The sequence below is a fragment of the Drosophila hydei genome, unplaced genomic scaffold, assembly GCF_003285905.1.
Source record: "Drosophila hydei strain 15085-1641.00,03,60 unplaced genomic scaffold, DhydRS2 tig00000211-arrow-pilon, whole genome shotgun sequence".
Lineage (NCBI taxonomy): Eukaryota > Metazoa > Arthropoda > Insecta > Diptera > Drosophilidae > Drosophila > Drosophila hydei.
This window is the reverse complement of record NW_022045685.1, coordinates 2,301,835-2,318,303: the sequence shown is the minus strand read 5'-3', so window position 1 is coordinate 2,318,303 and position 16,469 is coordinate 2,301,835. Positions and strand designations below refer to the sequence as shown.

General features: G+C 43.2%; 6 protein-coding genes across 9 annotated transcripts; 2 read left to right on the top strand and 4 right to left on the bottom strand.

The window, feature by feature from the left end:
- The first annotated feature begins 2,513 nt into the window (after positions 1-2,513).
- Positions 2,514-3,753, top strand: LOC111601861 (inositol oxygenase). Its single transcript, XM_023318702.2, has 4 exons — positions 2,514-2,642; positions 2,716-2,890; positions 2,950-3,526; positions 3,602-3,753. The coding sequence occupies exons 1-4, from the start codon at positions 2,625-2,627 to the stop codon at positions 3,708-3,710; spliced, it is 879 nt and encodes a 292-aa protein (XP_023174470.1). The 5' UTR covers positions 2,514-2,624; the 3' UTR covers positions 3,711-3,753.
- A 158-nt stretch (positions 3,754-3,911) lies between these two features.
- LOC111601860 (protein suppressor of white apricot) lies at positions 3,912-9,338 on the bottom strand. Of its 4 annotated transcripts, XM_023318697.2 has the most exons (7): positions 9,018-9,338; positions 7,880-8,052; positions 6,862-7,073; positions 5,732-6,797; positions 5,417-5,671; positions 5,182-5,310; positions 3,912-5,130 (listed from the first exon to the last, which is right to left on the bottom strand). In XM_023318697.2, exons 1-7 carry the CDS (start codon positions 9,305-9,307, stop codon positions 4,319-4,321), a joined length of 2,937 nt encoding a protein of 978 aa, XP_023174465.2. In that variant the 5' UTR covers positions 9,308-9,338; the 3' UTR covers positions 3,912-4,318. The 4 variants fall into 4 exon arrangements, with proteins under 4 accessions (XP_023174465.2, XP_023174466.2, XP_023174468.2 ...); XM_023318698.2 differs by lacking the exons at positions 7,880-8,052; positions 9,018-9,338 and adding an exon at positions 7,521-7,763 and having other exon boundaries at positions 6,862-7,472; XM_023318700.2 differs by lacking the exons at positions 7,880-8,052; positions 9,018-9,338 and adding an exon at positions 7,527-7,763 and having other exon boundaries at positions 6,862-7,472.
- Positions 9,339-9,753: 415 nt separating this feature from the next.
- LOC111601890 (gamma-butyrobetaine dioxygenase) lies at positions 9,754-11,090 on the bottom strand. Its single transcript, XM_023318732.2, has 2 exons — positions 10,472-11,090; positions 9,754-10,406 (listed from the first exon to the last, which is right to left on the bottom strand). The coding sequence occupies exons 1-2, from the start codon at positions 11,065-11,067 to the stop codon at positions 9,773-9,775; spliced, it is 1,230 nt and encodes a 409-aa protein (XP_023174500.2). The 5' UTR covers positions 11,068-11,090; the 3' UTR covers positions 9,754-9,772.
- Positions 11,091-11,155: 65 nt separating this feature from the next.
- Positions 11,156-11,993, bottom strand: LOC111601891. The gene is made up of 2 exons (XM_023318734.2): positions 11,645-11,993; positions 11,156-11,582 (listed from the first exon to the last, which is right to left on the bottom strand). Exons 1-2 carry the CDS (start codon positions 11,812-11,814, stop codon positions 11,171-11,173), a joined length of 582 nt encoding a protein of 193 aa, XP_023174502.2. The 5' UTR covers positions 11,815-11,993; the 3' UTR covers positions 11,156-11,170.
- A 215-nt stretch (positions 11,994-12,208) lies between these two features.
- Positions 12,209-14,623, top strand: LOC111601927 (cell division control protein 45 homolog). The gene is made up of 2 exons (XM_023318780.2): positions 12,209-13,402; positions 13,466-14,623. Exons 1-2 carry the CDS (start codon positions 12,486-12,488, stop codon positions 14,280-14,282), a joined length of 1,734 nt encoding a protein of 577 aa, XP_023174548.1. The 5' UTR covers positions 12,209-12,485; the 3' UTR covers positions 14,283-14,623.
- A 63-nt stretch (positions 14,624-14,686) lies between these two features.
- LOC111601928 (mitochondrial tRNA-specific 2-thiouridylase 1) lies at positions 14,687-16,113 on the bottom strand. Its single transcript, XM_023318781.2, has 2 exons — positions 15,363-16,113; positions 14,687-15,297 (listed from the first exon to the last, which is right to left on the bottom strand). Exons 1-2 carry the CDS (start codon positions 16,020-16,022, stop codon positions 14,815-14,817), a joined length of 1,143 nt encoding a protein of 380 aa, XP_023174549.2. The 5' UTR covers positions 16,023-16,113; the 3' UTR covers positions 14,687-14,814.
- Positions 16,114-16,469: the final 356 nt, after the last annotated feature.

Genomic DNA, 16,469 nt, shown 5'->3' with positions numbered 1-16,469 from the left:
TGATTTATTGATAATATAGTATGTATGTGCATGAACCTTGATTAGCACAGTGAAGGGTGCCTGTGACACACCGAAGTCAACGCCGTAACACAAAGGCCCACAGAACGGTCGTCAAGGCCAGGCCTCACTGTGCCAAATATTCGGCGTATACGCTCTTTTTCAAGCTGCCGGCCAACCAATTCGCGCTTCTCGAATTGCATCAACATCATGATTCTTGTTTACTCGAAGCTGTCGGTTGTGTAACTGAGCGAGCGGCTTGCGATGCTGGCCTTTGACCCTTGCGTGTGATCTCTCGTTAATATCAGCACGTAAATATTTATGGCCATTTAATTAGGCATGCTGCGTTCATTAAAGTGATTGATACTGCTATGGCAGCAAAATGAACCCCAAAATTAGCAGAACTCATTTTTAGATTTAGCATTCGAAACTGTTATACGAATTTATAAATAGATACACTATCATCTATTAGACTGTCAATTTTAATATTATTTATTTGTGTAATTATTGAACTGTTTTTCTTGTTACTTTGAAATTCCAGTTCAAAGCGGAATCAAATATATTATATTTACATATATTTAGGCTGGAGTCCAAACATAGATCTTCGGTGCTCAATTAACTCATCCTCGAAAGGCAGTTGAGCAATCAGAAAATAAAATGTTATTTTTACACTCTTATTGCAGTTGATCGATTTATACTTGGGCATTTTATGTATGCTATATTCAGTGCCATTGCGTTTCAATAGTGAACGACAACAACATGGTATACAAATATTATAAAACATTTCCATTGACTTTAACACCCCAAATATGTACCTATATGTACACTTCGTATCATTAGCTTTTACACTGGACAACAAGCGTTGGTCAGATCGACATTCTAAAGACAGCTATAAAATCAATTATATAACTGCATTAAATACTATATAGTTTAAGAATATTTCTCATTGAAATTTATGAATTTTGATTTTGATTAAAGACTTATTTCGAATTTATTGACATATAATTACGATATTCTGTTGACTAGTGCAATCTGTGGCTGGGGGCACGTGTTTATTAATTGATAAGATTTATTGACGCCGCGCACTCGATCGTTACAAATTGACCTTTTTACGATCGGAATCGTGACGACGTCGTACTGCGCCGCAGGGAAACGAGCCCCTTGCCCAGGCCAGTAAACGTCCGCTGGCAGACCACTCGTGGAGCAGCGCGGAATCACGCACCGAATCCGGAGTCGGACACCGACGTCATTTAGTATGTGTCGATGCTGCCGCTCTGGCTGACTGATAACTTTTCTCTAGGCAATCCCCCCCTTGATGGCACATTATTTTTGCGTTCGATGACGATGTACCTAGATTAGACGGAATTATGGCGATTTTGGCGGTACGCCGGAGCGCTCGAATCTGGAGCGCTTGCCCCTGAGATTTGCTCAAGGTGACGCCAAAAGCTATCGTAGCCCGTGGCACACAATAACAATAACAAATTTTCTATGAAAGCAATTGATACTAGGAAGGAAAGTTAAAGATCTATTAAACATGGAAATTCCTCTGATTGACAGGTAAACATAATATAGATAATAGCTAAATAAATAAAAAACATTTAATAAAAAAGTAGAATCATCCAAAGATATATGAACCAAACAAATATCATTTATCTCCTTTAGGTAGATCTGATTTCGTAAAATTGAGAATTGGAATTGACGCAAAAAGAAGCTTATCAACTCACCTACAGAAATCTCAAGTTCCTCACTTCTACTACAAAATATATAGAGTATATAAAATAGAAATACGATTTTGGTTCCTTTTAAAATAAATCTGGAACCGACTAAATATTTCAAAATATTATAAATATTCATTTATAATATATAAGTTATATATTAGTTATATATTCAACAGAAGCAATTCTCGACAGTGCCAAAATCTTATATGAAAACGACTTTAATAAACTCACTAGAACAGTTTCGTATAAAGAAATTTGATATACGTATCAATTTCGAGGGACTTGCACTTGCTCCAGTTAAAAGTCTTATCGGTCAAGTGCAGCCTTTAGTTTAATATATAAAGAATAATATACAAATACATATATATTTATATATATTATATATATATATATATATATATATATATATATATATATATATATATATATATATGTATGGAGACAGATAAGAGTGCTAGCACGTGTTGAGGCAATGCTCGAGTCGCGGATGTGGCTCAGGCCTTCAGATATATAACTTAGGGTATGCACTTACGGGACTTCATGCAGCCGGAATGTTGAGTGAGCCCGAATCGGACGTATTTCCTACATCTACATCTCTATGTGCGATGACTTGAGTGGGCTCCCACATTGATAACTGATTAGGTGACTACACATATACATCTGTATGTGTGTGTGTTTGCTTTGAATAACAACAAAAGTGCTATAAATCATATATTATACCATAGAAATACTGTATGTACCCTAGATGAGAGGAACATATAGCTGGGTGATCTATAAAAGTGTGCGCACGGACAAGCTGGCGATTCAATAGCATCTTGTTCGGCCTGCCGTGCGGTACTTGAAGCCAACAATTTGAATTATAATAGTTTTTCGTTTTCTATTTTTTGTGTGGTTTTTGCCTTTTCAAAAATGAGAATCTTAAATGAGGTAAAAATCCGAATCGGTACAGCGATTTCGTAGTTTTTATTGAAAACGATTTTTTTTCTCCGTGTTTCTTTAGCATCAAATGTTTTTTCTGGATCCTTCGGAGCTTTTGCGGCCTGAGCCCACATTTGCCGACAAGAATCCTTCGCAGTTTCGAGACTATAGCGTCGACACCGAGGATCCACTAAAGGAACGCGTGCGACGCACCTACCGTGATATGCACTTAAATCAAACTGTGGACTTTGTTATGGGTAATAGGGATCCTTGGCTGTTTCACCTGTCAATATTCAAGAATTGTTTCCTTACGCAGGCCGCCGTGACCACTGGCTGAAGTTCAACACCATTAAGATGACGGTGCGTGAGGCATTGGAAAAGCTCAATGATTTGGTAGACGAGTCCGATCCCGATCTGGATTTGCCCAACATCATACACGCTTTCCAGGCTGCCGAGCGGGCACGCACCGAATTTCCCGAGCACGATTGGCTTCATTTGACGGCGCTGATCCACGATCTGGGCAAGATCATGGCCTTCTACAATGAACCCCAATGGGCCGTTGTGGGCGATACCTTTGTGGTGGGCTGTCGCTGGGGCGACAGCATTGTCTATCGCGACGAGAGTTTTGTGGACAATCCCGATGGCGACAATCCCAAATACAATACAGAATACGGCATGTATGAGCCGAACTGTGGAATAGACAATGTGCTCATGTCCTGGGGACATGATGAATACATGTACTCAGTGCTCAAGCACAACAAGACCAAGTTGCCCGACGTGGCCTGCAATATCATTCGCTTTCACTCGTTCTATCCCTGGCATAACGGAGGTGACTACAAGCACCTGGAGGCGCCAAAGGATGATGAGACCAAGAAATGGGTATTGATTTTCAAGTGAGTTGAACCGTTACTTAAATATAATATATATTTATATATGATTCACTGATAACAACTTCACTCTGCTTACAGCCGTTACGATTTATACACAAAGAGCGAAGTATTGCCCGATATTGATGCTTTATGGCCCTACTACCAAACGCTCATTGACAAATATTTGCCTGGTGTCTTGGAGTTTTAGGGCGTTCTTTGTATCCAAACATATATCCCCATAGATATACACATATACAATTTACTATAAACTACTAACTATATTAGCTATCTAATTTTCCCTACTACTTTCGTAAGAAACTATATAGTCATATTAGCCAAGCCTATAACACCAAACTTACAAAATGTTGCTTATGATAATGCAATGTGATGTGTCTATAAATAATCTCTACTAACCATTGACAAAAATATATACCTTTAACCATTGACAAAATTACATACCTTAGCTACATGTATAGATAAAATATAATTATTATATATACTTGTCCCAGAAGACTTGTTTTCCTATTTATCATAAATAAGAAAAACGACGAGAGATTTCCATCTAGTGTAGCCCGAGATTGTACTGGTTTCCATTCAGAACTATAGTAACCATCCAATTATTTGTATATAATTAAACAAAAATCTGAAATATGTTGTGGAAAAATCTTGACAACTTTTTTTCTTACACTAAAATTTTATTATTGACGACCAAAATCTATGGATCGCATTCAAAACATTTGCTCAACATTAAAAAAAAGAATGAAATGTACAATCTTTAGAACTTAGACCCTATATTAATTAAGACAATGACACGGTTCATTGGGAGACGGATCCGCAGCTGCTGCGTCGACGTCGCTTGTGACGCTTGTGACTCTTTTTGGATGATTGGCGCTGATGATTCCTTCGCCGTGATAATGCATCTTCCTTATCCCGATGATGGTCGCGATGACGGCGTGAGCTCGAATGACTGCTGCTACGACTGCGACTTCGACTGCGACTGCGACTGCGACTGCGACTACGCGACAAACTGCGACTGCGACGGCGACGTCTATGTTTTGATATGGAGCTCGCTTTGCGCTTGTGTCGCTGCCGATGTGAGCTGCGACTACGACTCCGTCGGCAGCTGGCATTGCTGCTGGATGAGGTCACTGAAGCATCGCGGCTTGTGGAGCTGCTGCTACTGCGCCTGCTCCGACTTCGACTCCGACGGCCAGTCTTACGGTGTCGCGCAGCCAATGATACGGACGACAATGATTGCGGTGCGGCTGCAGTGGACACCAGCTGCACATCATCATCATCAGAAAGCAGGACGGGCGCTGTTGCAGCAGCAGCCGCCGCTGCCTTGCTGGTGTACGTATTGGTGCTATCATCGTTTAGCAAGTTGTATTTCTCTAAATCACCATCATCGGTTTCATCATCTTCGTCAACTGCGTGCCTTTTCGTCGCCGACTGCGCCCCGACATCATTTTCGTCGTCGTCATCATCATCAGGCCCAAAGTACGTGATAGGTATGGAACGCACAGAATCGTTGGAGTCACTATTTATGTTGTCAGCTGCCACAGTTGATTCACTATTTGAGGCAGCCGTCGCATCCGATCCAATTGTTGCACCAATGGCAGTGCCTTCAGCTAAATAATAAGGTTAATATTGAAATACTTGTTAGTATAATACTAACTTACATTTGATTTGATTGAGAAATTCCCTGGCCTTGCGCTTTCGCTCCAGCTGCAACTGCTTCTCGCGCGAGACCATGCCATTTAGCTTGTCGCGTGCGACCTGCGCTAGCTTGTCCTTGAAACGCTCCTCAGCTGAGAAAATAAATGTTGGGCATTACACTATGTCTCTGTATCGCTCACTCTCTCTCTGTTACTCCTTTTCCATCTCTTTCTAATTGATTTGATTGTCTATACACACCTTGGCGTTGCTCCTTAAGTGGAGACGTTGCTGTGGTTGCTGAAGCTGCCACTGTCGTTTTTGGACCATTCGTTCTAGCTAACAATTGAGTCTCCACTTGCTTAATGGCACGTTGCACGCTATCGGGCATGCCAGGCCGTACTTGCTCGGTATTCGATTTGGCCTTTTGCTCATCTTCATCGCTAGCTTCCTGTGGCAGTGCCGGGTGCAAAGATGCGTTTTCATCGCGTGCACGTATAGCAAAGCTAACGTGTGCTACAAGAGATTGTGCAAATGAGATATGGTTCATTATATACTATATAGCGTTATACGAACCCTTCTCACTCGCGCTGGCAGCAGCTGTGCCTCCTAGACCTTTTTTGCTGATCAGGGCAGCAGCCACAGCTGCCGCCTTGCGCGTTTTCTCCTCCTTGGAAGCGGCGTCCACATCGCCAGTTATCTTGTACATATAATACGCATAGAACTTGTGCTCTGGAAGCAAAAAATTGAAACGTTCCACGCTCTTGGTGCGCAGCGTCTCCTCAAACTGGCGACCGTTCTTAATTACATACGTGGCCGTCTTATCTATGATATGGCGCAGCGTCTCCTCTGGCAATGGAAAAGTTAACAAGGGTGGTGGCGCCAGCACAGCAGCGGGTTTCGCATTGGCGCTGGCCGTTGTGGTGCTTGTGGTGCTGTTAGTGGCGCCCGATTGTGTGGTTCGTTGTGACTGTTGCTCAGTTGTATCATTGTTCTCATCATCCTCTTCGTCACTGTCCGAACTATAGTTTTGGGCGAGGGCCAGAGCACTAGTGTTCTTCAATAGCTCCACTTTGGGCGGCGCATCGTTGGCATTATCTTCCTCCGCCTCGTGGGCGAATGTGCTACCATTGTATTGGAGTAGAACAGGTGTAAACTCGCCATTTGACGCAGCGGCGGCAACGCTGCTTTGGCTTTGGCCCTCCGACTTGGAGCTGGGCGTCGGCGAGACGGTTCCGGCGGAATGCTGTGAGGCGACCTCATCATCTAGTACTGTCTGGAGCGGAACTCCTTTGATTTTGCTAATTAGTTGCGTGTAGGCGCAATTGGCCGACGGTTTATATTTGATGGTGGGCACCGTAATAATCTGCTGGCTGCGCTTCGGACTCACGGGTAATGCGTTGGCGTCGGTTACGGCATTGCCTTTGTCTAATGTTGTCTGCACGGAAGCTGCGAATTTTCCCTGCTTGATGGCAGCCAGCAGATGGCGATAATATGGCTGCAACTGACTGCCCTGCGATAGAAAGTCAAACTGTGCGTTGCTTGCCTGCTTGGCTTTGATAAGGATCTCCATCTGAGCGCCCTGAGTGGCAATGAAACGTGCCGTCTTCTCAATAATCGCATGCTGTTTCATTGTCTCCGGCTAAAAATAATGATAGATAATTTATAATATATAATGTTATCATATTTGACTATTGTCAGCTTACCAGCTGCATGCCCGGTGCAGGCGGCACGAGAAGAGTGGGTGGTAGCGTGTAGGGCAACTCGGATTCCTCAGTGAGTGTTGAGGACTCCGATGTTGGTGAAGTTGCATTGTCCGCACCAGATGAACTACATGTTGACTGGCCATCATAATGGAAATCTACTTGGCTATAGTTCCCGCCCGATGTCTCCTGCTGCAGGCGCTTCAGATCCTCCTCTGTACGTGAGTGTATGTTGGTGGGTAAGTGGTTGGGTTGTGTTGTGTGTGTGTGTGTGTGTGTGTAAATGTGTAATTGTGGTAGTATGTGCATATGAGTGTTGGCAAAAATAAGAAAACACAAGACAAACGACGCGACTTTAGTACAACAACAATACCAGAAATAGCTAAAAACGCGAGCCACATGGCACAATAACGGAATACAAATATTCAAAAATTTATGAAATTCATGGAATAAATTGCTTGAGTTTTGGGGGTTTTCATTTGATTGTAAGCTTGATTTTGTTTCTCTTGACTTTTGCATTTTTTAGCTTTCTTGTGGAGTTTAAGTTTTGTAAAGGGTCCAACAGTGAAACAGAGTAGGACAGAGAATGCGGAATCCCAAAGTGTTTGCGGAATCTGGAAAAAATTGTTTAATTTGTTAAAGGTCAAGTAGTTGTTATTTACCTGAACCATGGCGGCACCACCCACAAGGCACTGGACGACACTTACGTTGTTATACGCTATTTCATTGCTGCTGCTGTTGTCGTTGTTGGTTTTGGGTTGGTTTTTGTTTATGTTGCTATTTGCTTTTGATTTAATTTCTATACTTCTACTTGATCATATTCTAGTTAATATTTTGGTCTTGCATTTGTTCTTGATTTTACATTTTTGTCGATTTTTAAATTTTTTTCGGTTTGCTTTTTTTTTTTTTTTTTGTTTCATTTAGATATCGGTATTTCTTGGCACTTAGAATTTAAATAGTAGTACATACAATTCGCATTGAGAGTAAGCTGTGCATACGAGATGCCGGTAGCTGTACTTACCTTGCTGCAGCCGAAGCTCTTCTTCGTTGTTGTATAGAAACAGATAGCGCTCCTCTTCGCATAGCTGCTCCGCACGCTGCTCCTCGGCGCTCAGATATTCAAGACGATTGCCGTAGCCTCCAGGTGGCGCTTCGTATGTTGATAGTTCGCACAACGCTCCACGCACGTCATATCTATATATACATATATATAGATGTGTGTGTGTAAGTGTGCGTGCATGTGTGTATGTATGTGGGTGTCCAAAGAAAAGAATAAGAGAAATATAAACGGGAAAAATAACGTTGTTAGTTAACAACGTCAACATTGATCAGAAGGTGTTTATCACACTCAGTCACAAACACAAACAAACTCACGCACACACACTCACATCCACACACACGCACGCACGCATACACACAATTGAAATCAAATAATAACAAAAGATCTTTCGACCTTTCGGAACCGAAAAGAAATATTCATCTCGATCAAATTGCTTCACACAGTTGTTAAATAAATTGTATTGGTTAAATTAAATGTCTATAATTATGTATTTGTATATATATATTTTATCAATTATTAGATAGGTCTTAATCATTCATACATACCGCTCCGGTTGCTAAAAAAAAGTTAATTGTTTGACGATTACAGTTTAAGAATTTGTTTAAAATTATATTACAGTTTGAAAAGCACTGAAAAGAGCTGTTATTACAATGAGAAAGCTTTTACAGTTGCAAAGTCTAGGTCAGTCCGGTGTCTTTCACCTCCTCCCTTCCTATTATTCATTTATGTTCATAGTTTATCTTAAGTTGACTGTCTACGAAAATATTGGACTAAAATCGATGAGAAGAGAAGTTGTCAAAGTTTTTAGTTATGGTAGAATTCTAAGGTTCGGGTCACGTTCGGTCCGGGCTTATTTACTGTTATGAATTTTGCAGTTGTATGTTTCTTCACAACTATGTTTGTCATGTATATTGTTGGCTAGTGAAATGTGCCAGTTGCTTTGTTTCTCTTCTGCTACATAAACATATGGGATCAAAGATGTAACATACATATATGTATATATATATACACACATACAAGTACAATATGTATGGTTGTATAGCGGTATTATATTAGGTATAATTAAGCTTAAAGCCGCCGGCAGGCAACAATTATTAACCTGTCTATTTTGAGATTTACATCGCCCATCCAGGGAATCAGCTGTTTGCCATGATCCATCTCGCGCGCCTTTTCATCGTCCCGAAAAATCTTGCAAGCATAGCCAAACACGAGCAGTTCTAGTGGGGGCTGGCGTGGATCGGTTGCCTGCCCATTTGAGCACATGCCGGATGCTGTTGCTGATGCTGTTGCAGCGCCTCCCGTTTTGCGCAGAATGCCATTGATGCTACCGCCAGCGTACTCACGTACCATTGCGTTGCTGCCGCAGGCACGCATATTGTAGGGCATCATTTATTTTGATTTTGCAATGTGCAACCACACACACACATATATATATATATATATATATATATATATATATATATTTACACTCTCACTTCGTTTTGGCTCAAGCACTTTTATTTATTGCAATCAGTTTGCATTTTTTGCCACCAAATGTATTTTTCTTGTTGATGTTGATATGCATATGCCAGACAAGGGTTAAATGGAGATATATCGATGAATTGACAATGTCGATAGTTTTCAAAGCACTTCTTTTCAATAGCGCACAATGGTGTGAGTACTGTTCACATCCAAGAAATATCGATATCGATAAGAATTGTCTCGGCAACGTCGTCTGTTTTTTAAAATATCAGAATATAAATTGAAATGAGAGCCAATGGATTCTGTGCACATATATATATATACATATATGAATTTATTAAAGTTTATATTATCAAACTATATTTTACTGAATACTCAATATATATAATGTGTCTAACTACTCGCATGTGGGAACTTAAGTGTGCGTAGCTTCGAGTAGATAATATCCCAATCAACATAGGCTCCTACGAGATGCCGCTTATTTTGCGGTGAATCTTCGTACGCAGTACGTCCATGCAGCATGCGAAGATTGTTAAATACAAAGACATCACCAGGACGCGTTTTGAACTCCACAGCTTCAGCTTGGGCAAGTTGAAGAAACTTGTCATAAGCCTCGTACCAGGACATGACTTTGTCCAACGGCACAGTAAAGCGACTGTCGCGTTTAGTTGTGTTTTGATTGATACGTGCATACTGGCCATCAACATCCAGGCAAATGACGGGGGCACGCCATAGGCTGTGGAACGGTTTGCCTGCGTCGCCATCGTGTCCAATGTCGAACCAATTAACAGGGATGGTGCACAATAACTCGTAATACTCTGGATGCTCTCGACGCATCTTGTCGGCTATGAAAAACCCATCGGTCATCATATTGGCGCCACCCGGTGACTCCGATTGAACCAGCGTATGCAAAATGTTTATGCCCGCCTTGTACTCATAGTAAGGCATGTCTGTGTGGAGCGGCAATGGGGTCATCAGATACGCATAGTTGTTGGCATTCGGCTTCGACTTCACCTCAAATACATCCCTTTTCAGAGCGCAAACAAACTTCAATTAGCTTAAAAAATATGAACCTAAAATACTGAAAATTACCCGTAGGTGGTACGCTTTATGTGGCCAATGCGTTCGGCCAGATGGCGCGCGACTTCCGTGTCGTTCGGTGCACCCCGCAATAGTGCGAAGCCCTTTACGGCCAGTGCCTGGAGCCAGTCGCGCAAAACTGAATCCTGTTTGAGCACATCCTCATAGGAAAACTCGCGTGTCACCTCGCCAAACTGTGGTTTGCCCCACAGCTGAACCGGCGGCTTGTAAACTTCATTTAGATATCGTTGCCTGGAATCCTGACCGAAATCGCGCTCCTGCAACCACTCCAAGTCGTAGATAGAGTTGTGCGCATCTTCCCAATTGACAATCAGTTGTTGACTTTTCTCGTCGTAGCTCACGAGTTCCGGCTGTACGTTCAGCGGACCACGTTCCCAGTGGCTTTTGCGTACCCGAGTCGACGCATGGAAGCACTCACTGCACTGACAATTGTCCCGCAGCCAAATACTTGGATACTTGAGCTTTTGTCCATCTGGCCGTGCCAACTCCACGTAACGCTGATTTAGCAGCTTGGCCGTAATGCCACTAGCGTGCCGTTGAAATTGACGGTTTAGCATCTGGCCAATCAAGTGCTTGCAACTCAGCATGTTGACAATTACTAAAGGCTGAACAATGAACGGGGAACAGCCGATGGGTGATAATTCCCATCGCTTATCAACAAGTGGTGCTGCACGTGCGCTCTGCTTATCACTACTCTTGTACCATTTCGTTCTCTCCTTTATTGTCATCTATGTTTGCTTGATTGCTTGTTTGTAGCACTTGGACAATCGCCTCCGTACGTTCCACCCAGCACTCATTGTGCGTGTCAACGTGAAAGCGACGTTTGGCGCCGCACAAACTACACTCCAAGTACAAATTGGTCTGTTCATCTATATTAATAGTGGATGCAGCTTCTGCTCGATCCACTTTGCTCGCATCTTTGTGAAACTTGTTGCGCTTGCCGCGCAGTCGACGATGGCGTCGTTTGCTGGCAGTGCTAGTTGGCTTCTCTACTTCCATGGAAATTTGCTGCTGTTGCTCCTCCACTTTCAATGTGGTGTTGACACCCGGTAGCAACGGCAAAGAGCACCGGTTGCATAGCGTGCGTTTCAGAGCCGGTGATCTACGTCAAAAGGTAGTATATTGTTAGCTATAATATAAATACAGCATCACTTAGGAGCTCACATCTTAACAAGCGCTTTGGTGCCCACGTTGCGACAAAGCTTTCCATAGTAAGCGGCCAGGGTGTTGTTGTTGCTGTGTGCCATTAAAGTGGACGCCTGGTACAAGAAATTCATTCTGGAGCAAACGTGACGTTGTGTCAAAGATTTTCGATTGCCCTTGTTGTTTCCCATGATTGAATATACTTTAATTCATAAAAATTGCGAACTGTTAACTTCTTGATATAAAAGAGATTTAATTTTAATATTTAACTGTAGGACATATGTAGTCGGCATTAAACTATTAATCGTGTTCACTTTCGATACATGAAGCAATCGATAAATAAAGGAATGGTACCATAATTAATAAATAAACAGGCAACAAACAAAATATAAAATGTGTGCACTATTGAGTATCAATTATGTCCAAAAGTAAATGTTTCTTAGACTAACTTTTACAATGAACACAATGCAATATTTTACGTACCACCCAAAAGTGGCTGTGAACGTTAAGACATTGCCATTCACAGAGTTGCGCGAGCGCGCTAAACAGCTGTCGATTTCCCGCCTTAATTCGATCCCGCAGCTGTGGGGCATGCAGGCCGCAAAGACCTGAAAGCGAGCTCTGTGCGAAAAAGCGATCAAAAGCAAATCCAGAAAAATGCAACGCGCAATAAAACCCAATTAAGTGCCTCAACAGCAACATTGCATTTATAAAGTAAAACGACGCTTAACGTCTACAAGTGTCGCTATTTGACATATTTAATTATTTATTTGTACAATTTGTTTTTTTTTTTGTGTGTCTCTGTACCGATCGATTTGTTACCACTCCCCACGCTTAGGGGCTTATTGTGCGCGCAGCAATCATGTTCATACAGGACTTGAAGAATGACTTTTATAAACAACTGATAGGCAAGCGCATTTTGATTATAGTTAACTATGATGTCGACGCGATCTGCGCTAGCAAAATCCTGCAGTCGCTCTTCAAATATGATCACATGCTCTACACTGTGGTGCCCATAATGGGCGTGACAGGACTGCGACGTGCGTACTCGGAGCACCAGGGCGATGTTAAATACGTGCTGCTGATCAATTGCGGTGGATGTGTAGACATCGTAGAGCTGCTGCAGCCGGCGGAGGACGTCACCTTTTATATATGCGATTCCCATCGTCCGCTGGATGTTTGCAATGTTTACAGCGATCGTCAGGTGTGCATTCTGGGCGATCCAGCTCTGGAGGAGAACATACCTGGTTTTGAAACCATATTCTATGATTCAGACGGTGAGGATGACGATGACGACGACGACGATGAGGATGAGGATAGGAATGGGGACAGCGGCGCTGGCGAATCCGATGACGGCGACAGCTCGGAAAGGGTACGCGCTCCCAAGCTTAGTCGTATGCAGAAACACGAGCAGCGTGTCCTGCGACAGAGGGCCAGAAGACAATGGGAATCTGAACGGGATCGCATCATGTTCGACTACACACAATTCAGCTATTACGGCCGATCAACGGCTCTATACATCTTCGAATTGGCCTGGAAGTTATCCAAAGACAACATGGACCTGCTCTGGTGGGCCATTGTCGGCATCAGTGAGCAGCTGCTGCTAGGCAAGATTGAGAGCGGCGCCTATACACTCGAGCTGGAGCACATACAATCGCACGTGTCTCGCCTCACCAATAAGACTAACGATCAAAACACAATGAGTGCTTCGAAGATCAGCTTCGAGAACGACTTGCATTTGGTGCTCTATAGACACTGGACGGTAACCGAGTCCATGCGGTAAGTGAAGTTACTAAACTTATAAGCTCTCCGATTGAACTTTCGCATTGGTTTAATTGCCAGCTACTCACGCTATTCCGCTTGTCAGCTGAAGCTGTGGACCTTGAGGGGTGAGAAGCGGCTGCACGAGCTGCTCGTTGAAATGGGCCTGCCTTTGGTGCACGCGCGACAAACGTACAGCGCCATGGATTTGATCTTGCGCAAGGAATTCTACTCCATGGTGGAACAGCTAGCCGAGAAATATGGCATTCCGGACATTGTCTATGGCACCTTCACACTCAGCTATGGTTATCGCAGTCGGTATGCAGCTGCCGACTATGTCTATGCCCTGTTGGCCATTCTACAGTCGGTGAAGAAGCATAAAACTCCAGAGGACTGTTTTATGGAGGCTTCGGACGCACTGACGCGCCAGCACAAGCAACTGCTCAACGTGGGCATTGACAATGCCAAGCTGCTGCATGCGGCCATCTTTCGGCAAGTGCAGAGCTGCCTGGAGGCGCATCAGGTACATTCGACTGGCTCCTTTTTCTATTACGTACTACAAGAGGAGCATGCCTTCTTTTCGTATCCATATGCTCTGGCTCTGCTGGCCAAATTCGTGCTGCATGGCCATGTGGCCACGACGAGAGTGCGTCAGGCGCCGGATCTACCACTCATTGCCACCTGTCCACTGGACGCGTCGCAGGGCATGTGCCTGCTGGTGGGCATTGCGCCGGTGCGCGAAGACTCGCCGAAGAACTTCTTTGGCAAGGCTTTTGATCAGGCGGCGCAGAAGAGCAAGACCAGTTTGCTTCAAGATTTCTTTGAACCGTCCATCGTACAACTGCGCCAGAGCGACTTGACTCGTTTCCTAGACGCGTTGACCGTGCTTCTAACCTAAGCTCAAATGCTCCCCACAAATATAGTGTAGCTTAGCGCCTAGGACAGTATATTGATCCACTGACCCTTGGTATTTCGGACTAGATCATTTTTAAGATAATCTAATTTATAAACAATTGTTTTTTTATTAGCATAGCAATTTTTTTTCGCCATTGCTGCTAGGACTACTTATAGAAAATTATATAAATGTACATCAATAACTTAATTAAACCGATTACGAATAAGACTATGTAAACTATGTTAAGCTGACCTAAAATTGAATATATGGAAATAGATTAAGCTATGCGTTTGTGGCATTCGATTTGAAATTGTGTAAAACAGACAACAAATATATAATAATAATAGTGTTTACTATAGGAACTGGATGTTTTTTATATTTAACCTTAGAGCGATGGGCTGCATATGCTGCAGATAGAAGATGCATTGCAAAGAGTTATGAGTTTTGTTTTCTATCTATATTTATGTACATTTTTACAGAAGTGTAAGTGTATAAAAAAAATATATACCATATACAAAAGTCATGTAATTAACTGTTATCGCTCCATGGCCACTTGCTGCTGCTTGCGATGCAACGGTTCGCCATGCAGAATGCGCGCAGCTCCCAGGCATGCCACATCGTCATAGAAGACAGCATATTGACCTGGGGTGATGGCGCGCAGTGGAACATCCAGCTGCACCTCGAAGGGACGCAGCTGACAGTCGACCAAAGGTTTTGTGTGCTGGAAGCGAAAGCGACAACGCAGGCTGCCTTCTGTGGACAACTTTTGCCGTGCCCGGCTGCATAACCAGTTCACTTCGTCAATGTGAATGCGGGTGCTGTGTAACGCGGGATGTTCATGGCCAGCGGCTACGTAAATGATATTGCTGGCTGCGTCTTTGCGGGCCACAAAGTATGGCAGAAGATAGGAACTTAAGCGACAGCGCTGTCCTACGGTCCACTGGTGAATACCCTCGTGGGTGCCCACTATACTGCCGCTATCGACGTCCACAAAGTCGCCCGGTTTGGAGATTATGTACTGTTATTTGTTGGGGTGAAGTGGAATTGAGTGCGTCAATACAATTTGCGTGAGTATATATCTACCTCCCGTATAAATGCCTTGAAGTCGCGCTTGCCCACGAAGCAGATGCCGGTGCTTTCACGCTTTTCTGCAAGGCGCTGCAGACCGATGCGACGCGCCAACTCCTTTACGTCAGTCTTCTTCAGGCCACCTAGCGGAAACATTGTGCGCTGCAGTGCTGCCTGTTCTATGCCGGCTAGAAAGAAGGTCTGATCCTTGAATGTGTCGGCGGGTATGAGCAAGCGAACATCTTCCGCGCCCCGGCTTCCGGCATGCTCCAGAAAGTCTCCCAAACTGTTGCGAGCATAATGACCAGTGGCTATGGCATCGTATTGAAGCGTATGAAGTGCGTGCTGATGAAACAGGTTGAATTTGATATGCTTATTGCACAATATGTCCGGATTCGGAGTCAGACCCTGTTGATAATCCTCTAAGAATTGACTAAATACCGATGTCCAGTACTGCTTCACATAGTTAACTTGGCGTAGCTCAATATCCAGTTTCCGGCAAGCCCATTCCGCGTCCTTTAAGTCCTGCTCGCCACTGCAGCGGCCGGATTCATCGTGCTCATCCCAGTTACGCATAAATATGCCAAGCACATTAAACCCCCGCTCCTTGAGCAGATGTGCGCTGACCGCGCTGTCCACGCCCCCGGAGACGCCCACCACCACATTGCGTATCATTATGAAACATCCAACATTTGACCAGTTTATTATGATCTCCACAGACGTATTCTTACCTTCCGCTGTTTCAGTTTTGAGTGTGACCAAGTTGAGCAATGTAGTATTTTTCGGAGTCAATATGGAATCCCAATGCATGCTGGTATTTTTTGTGGCATTCCCAAATTGTTCTTGAGTTTGAAAATGTATTAAAATCTCACTTGACAAAATTAAGAACATTTTATTTATATATCTATGTACCTGATTAAAACTTTTATTACAAATGTTATGACTATGCAATTTTTTTTTAGTTGTCAATTGTATATAAAGTTGCATACATAGATGTTGTGTTGCCATTAAAATGGCGTTTCATTTATAAATCTATCATGCATATTACGTTTGAATTAAATCCTTTCATTAATCAATGTAGTATTAGAAAGTAAACAAATGGAAAACAGATAGAAATTGTTT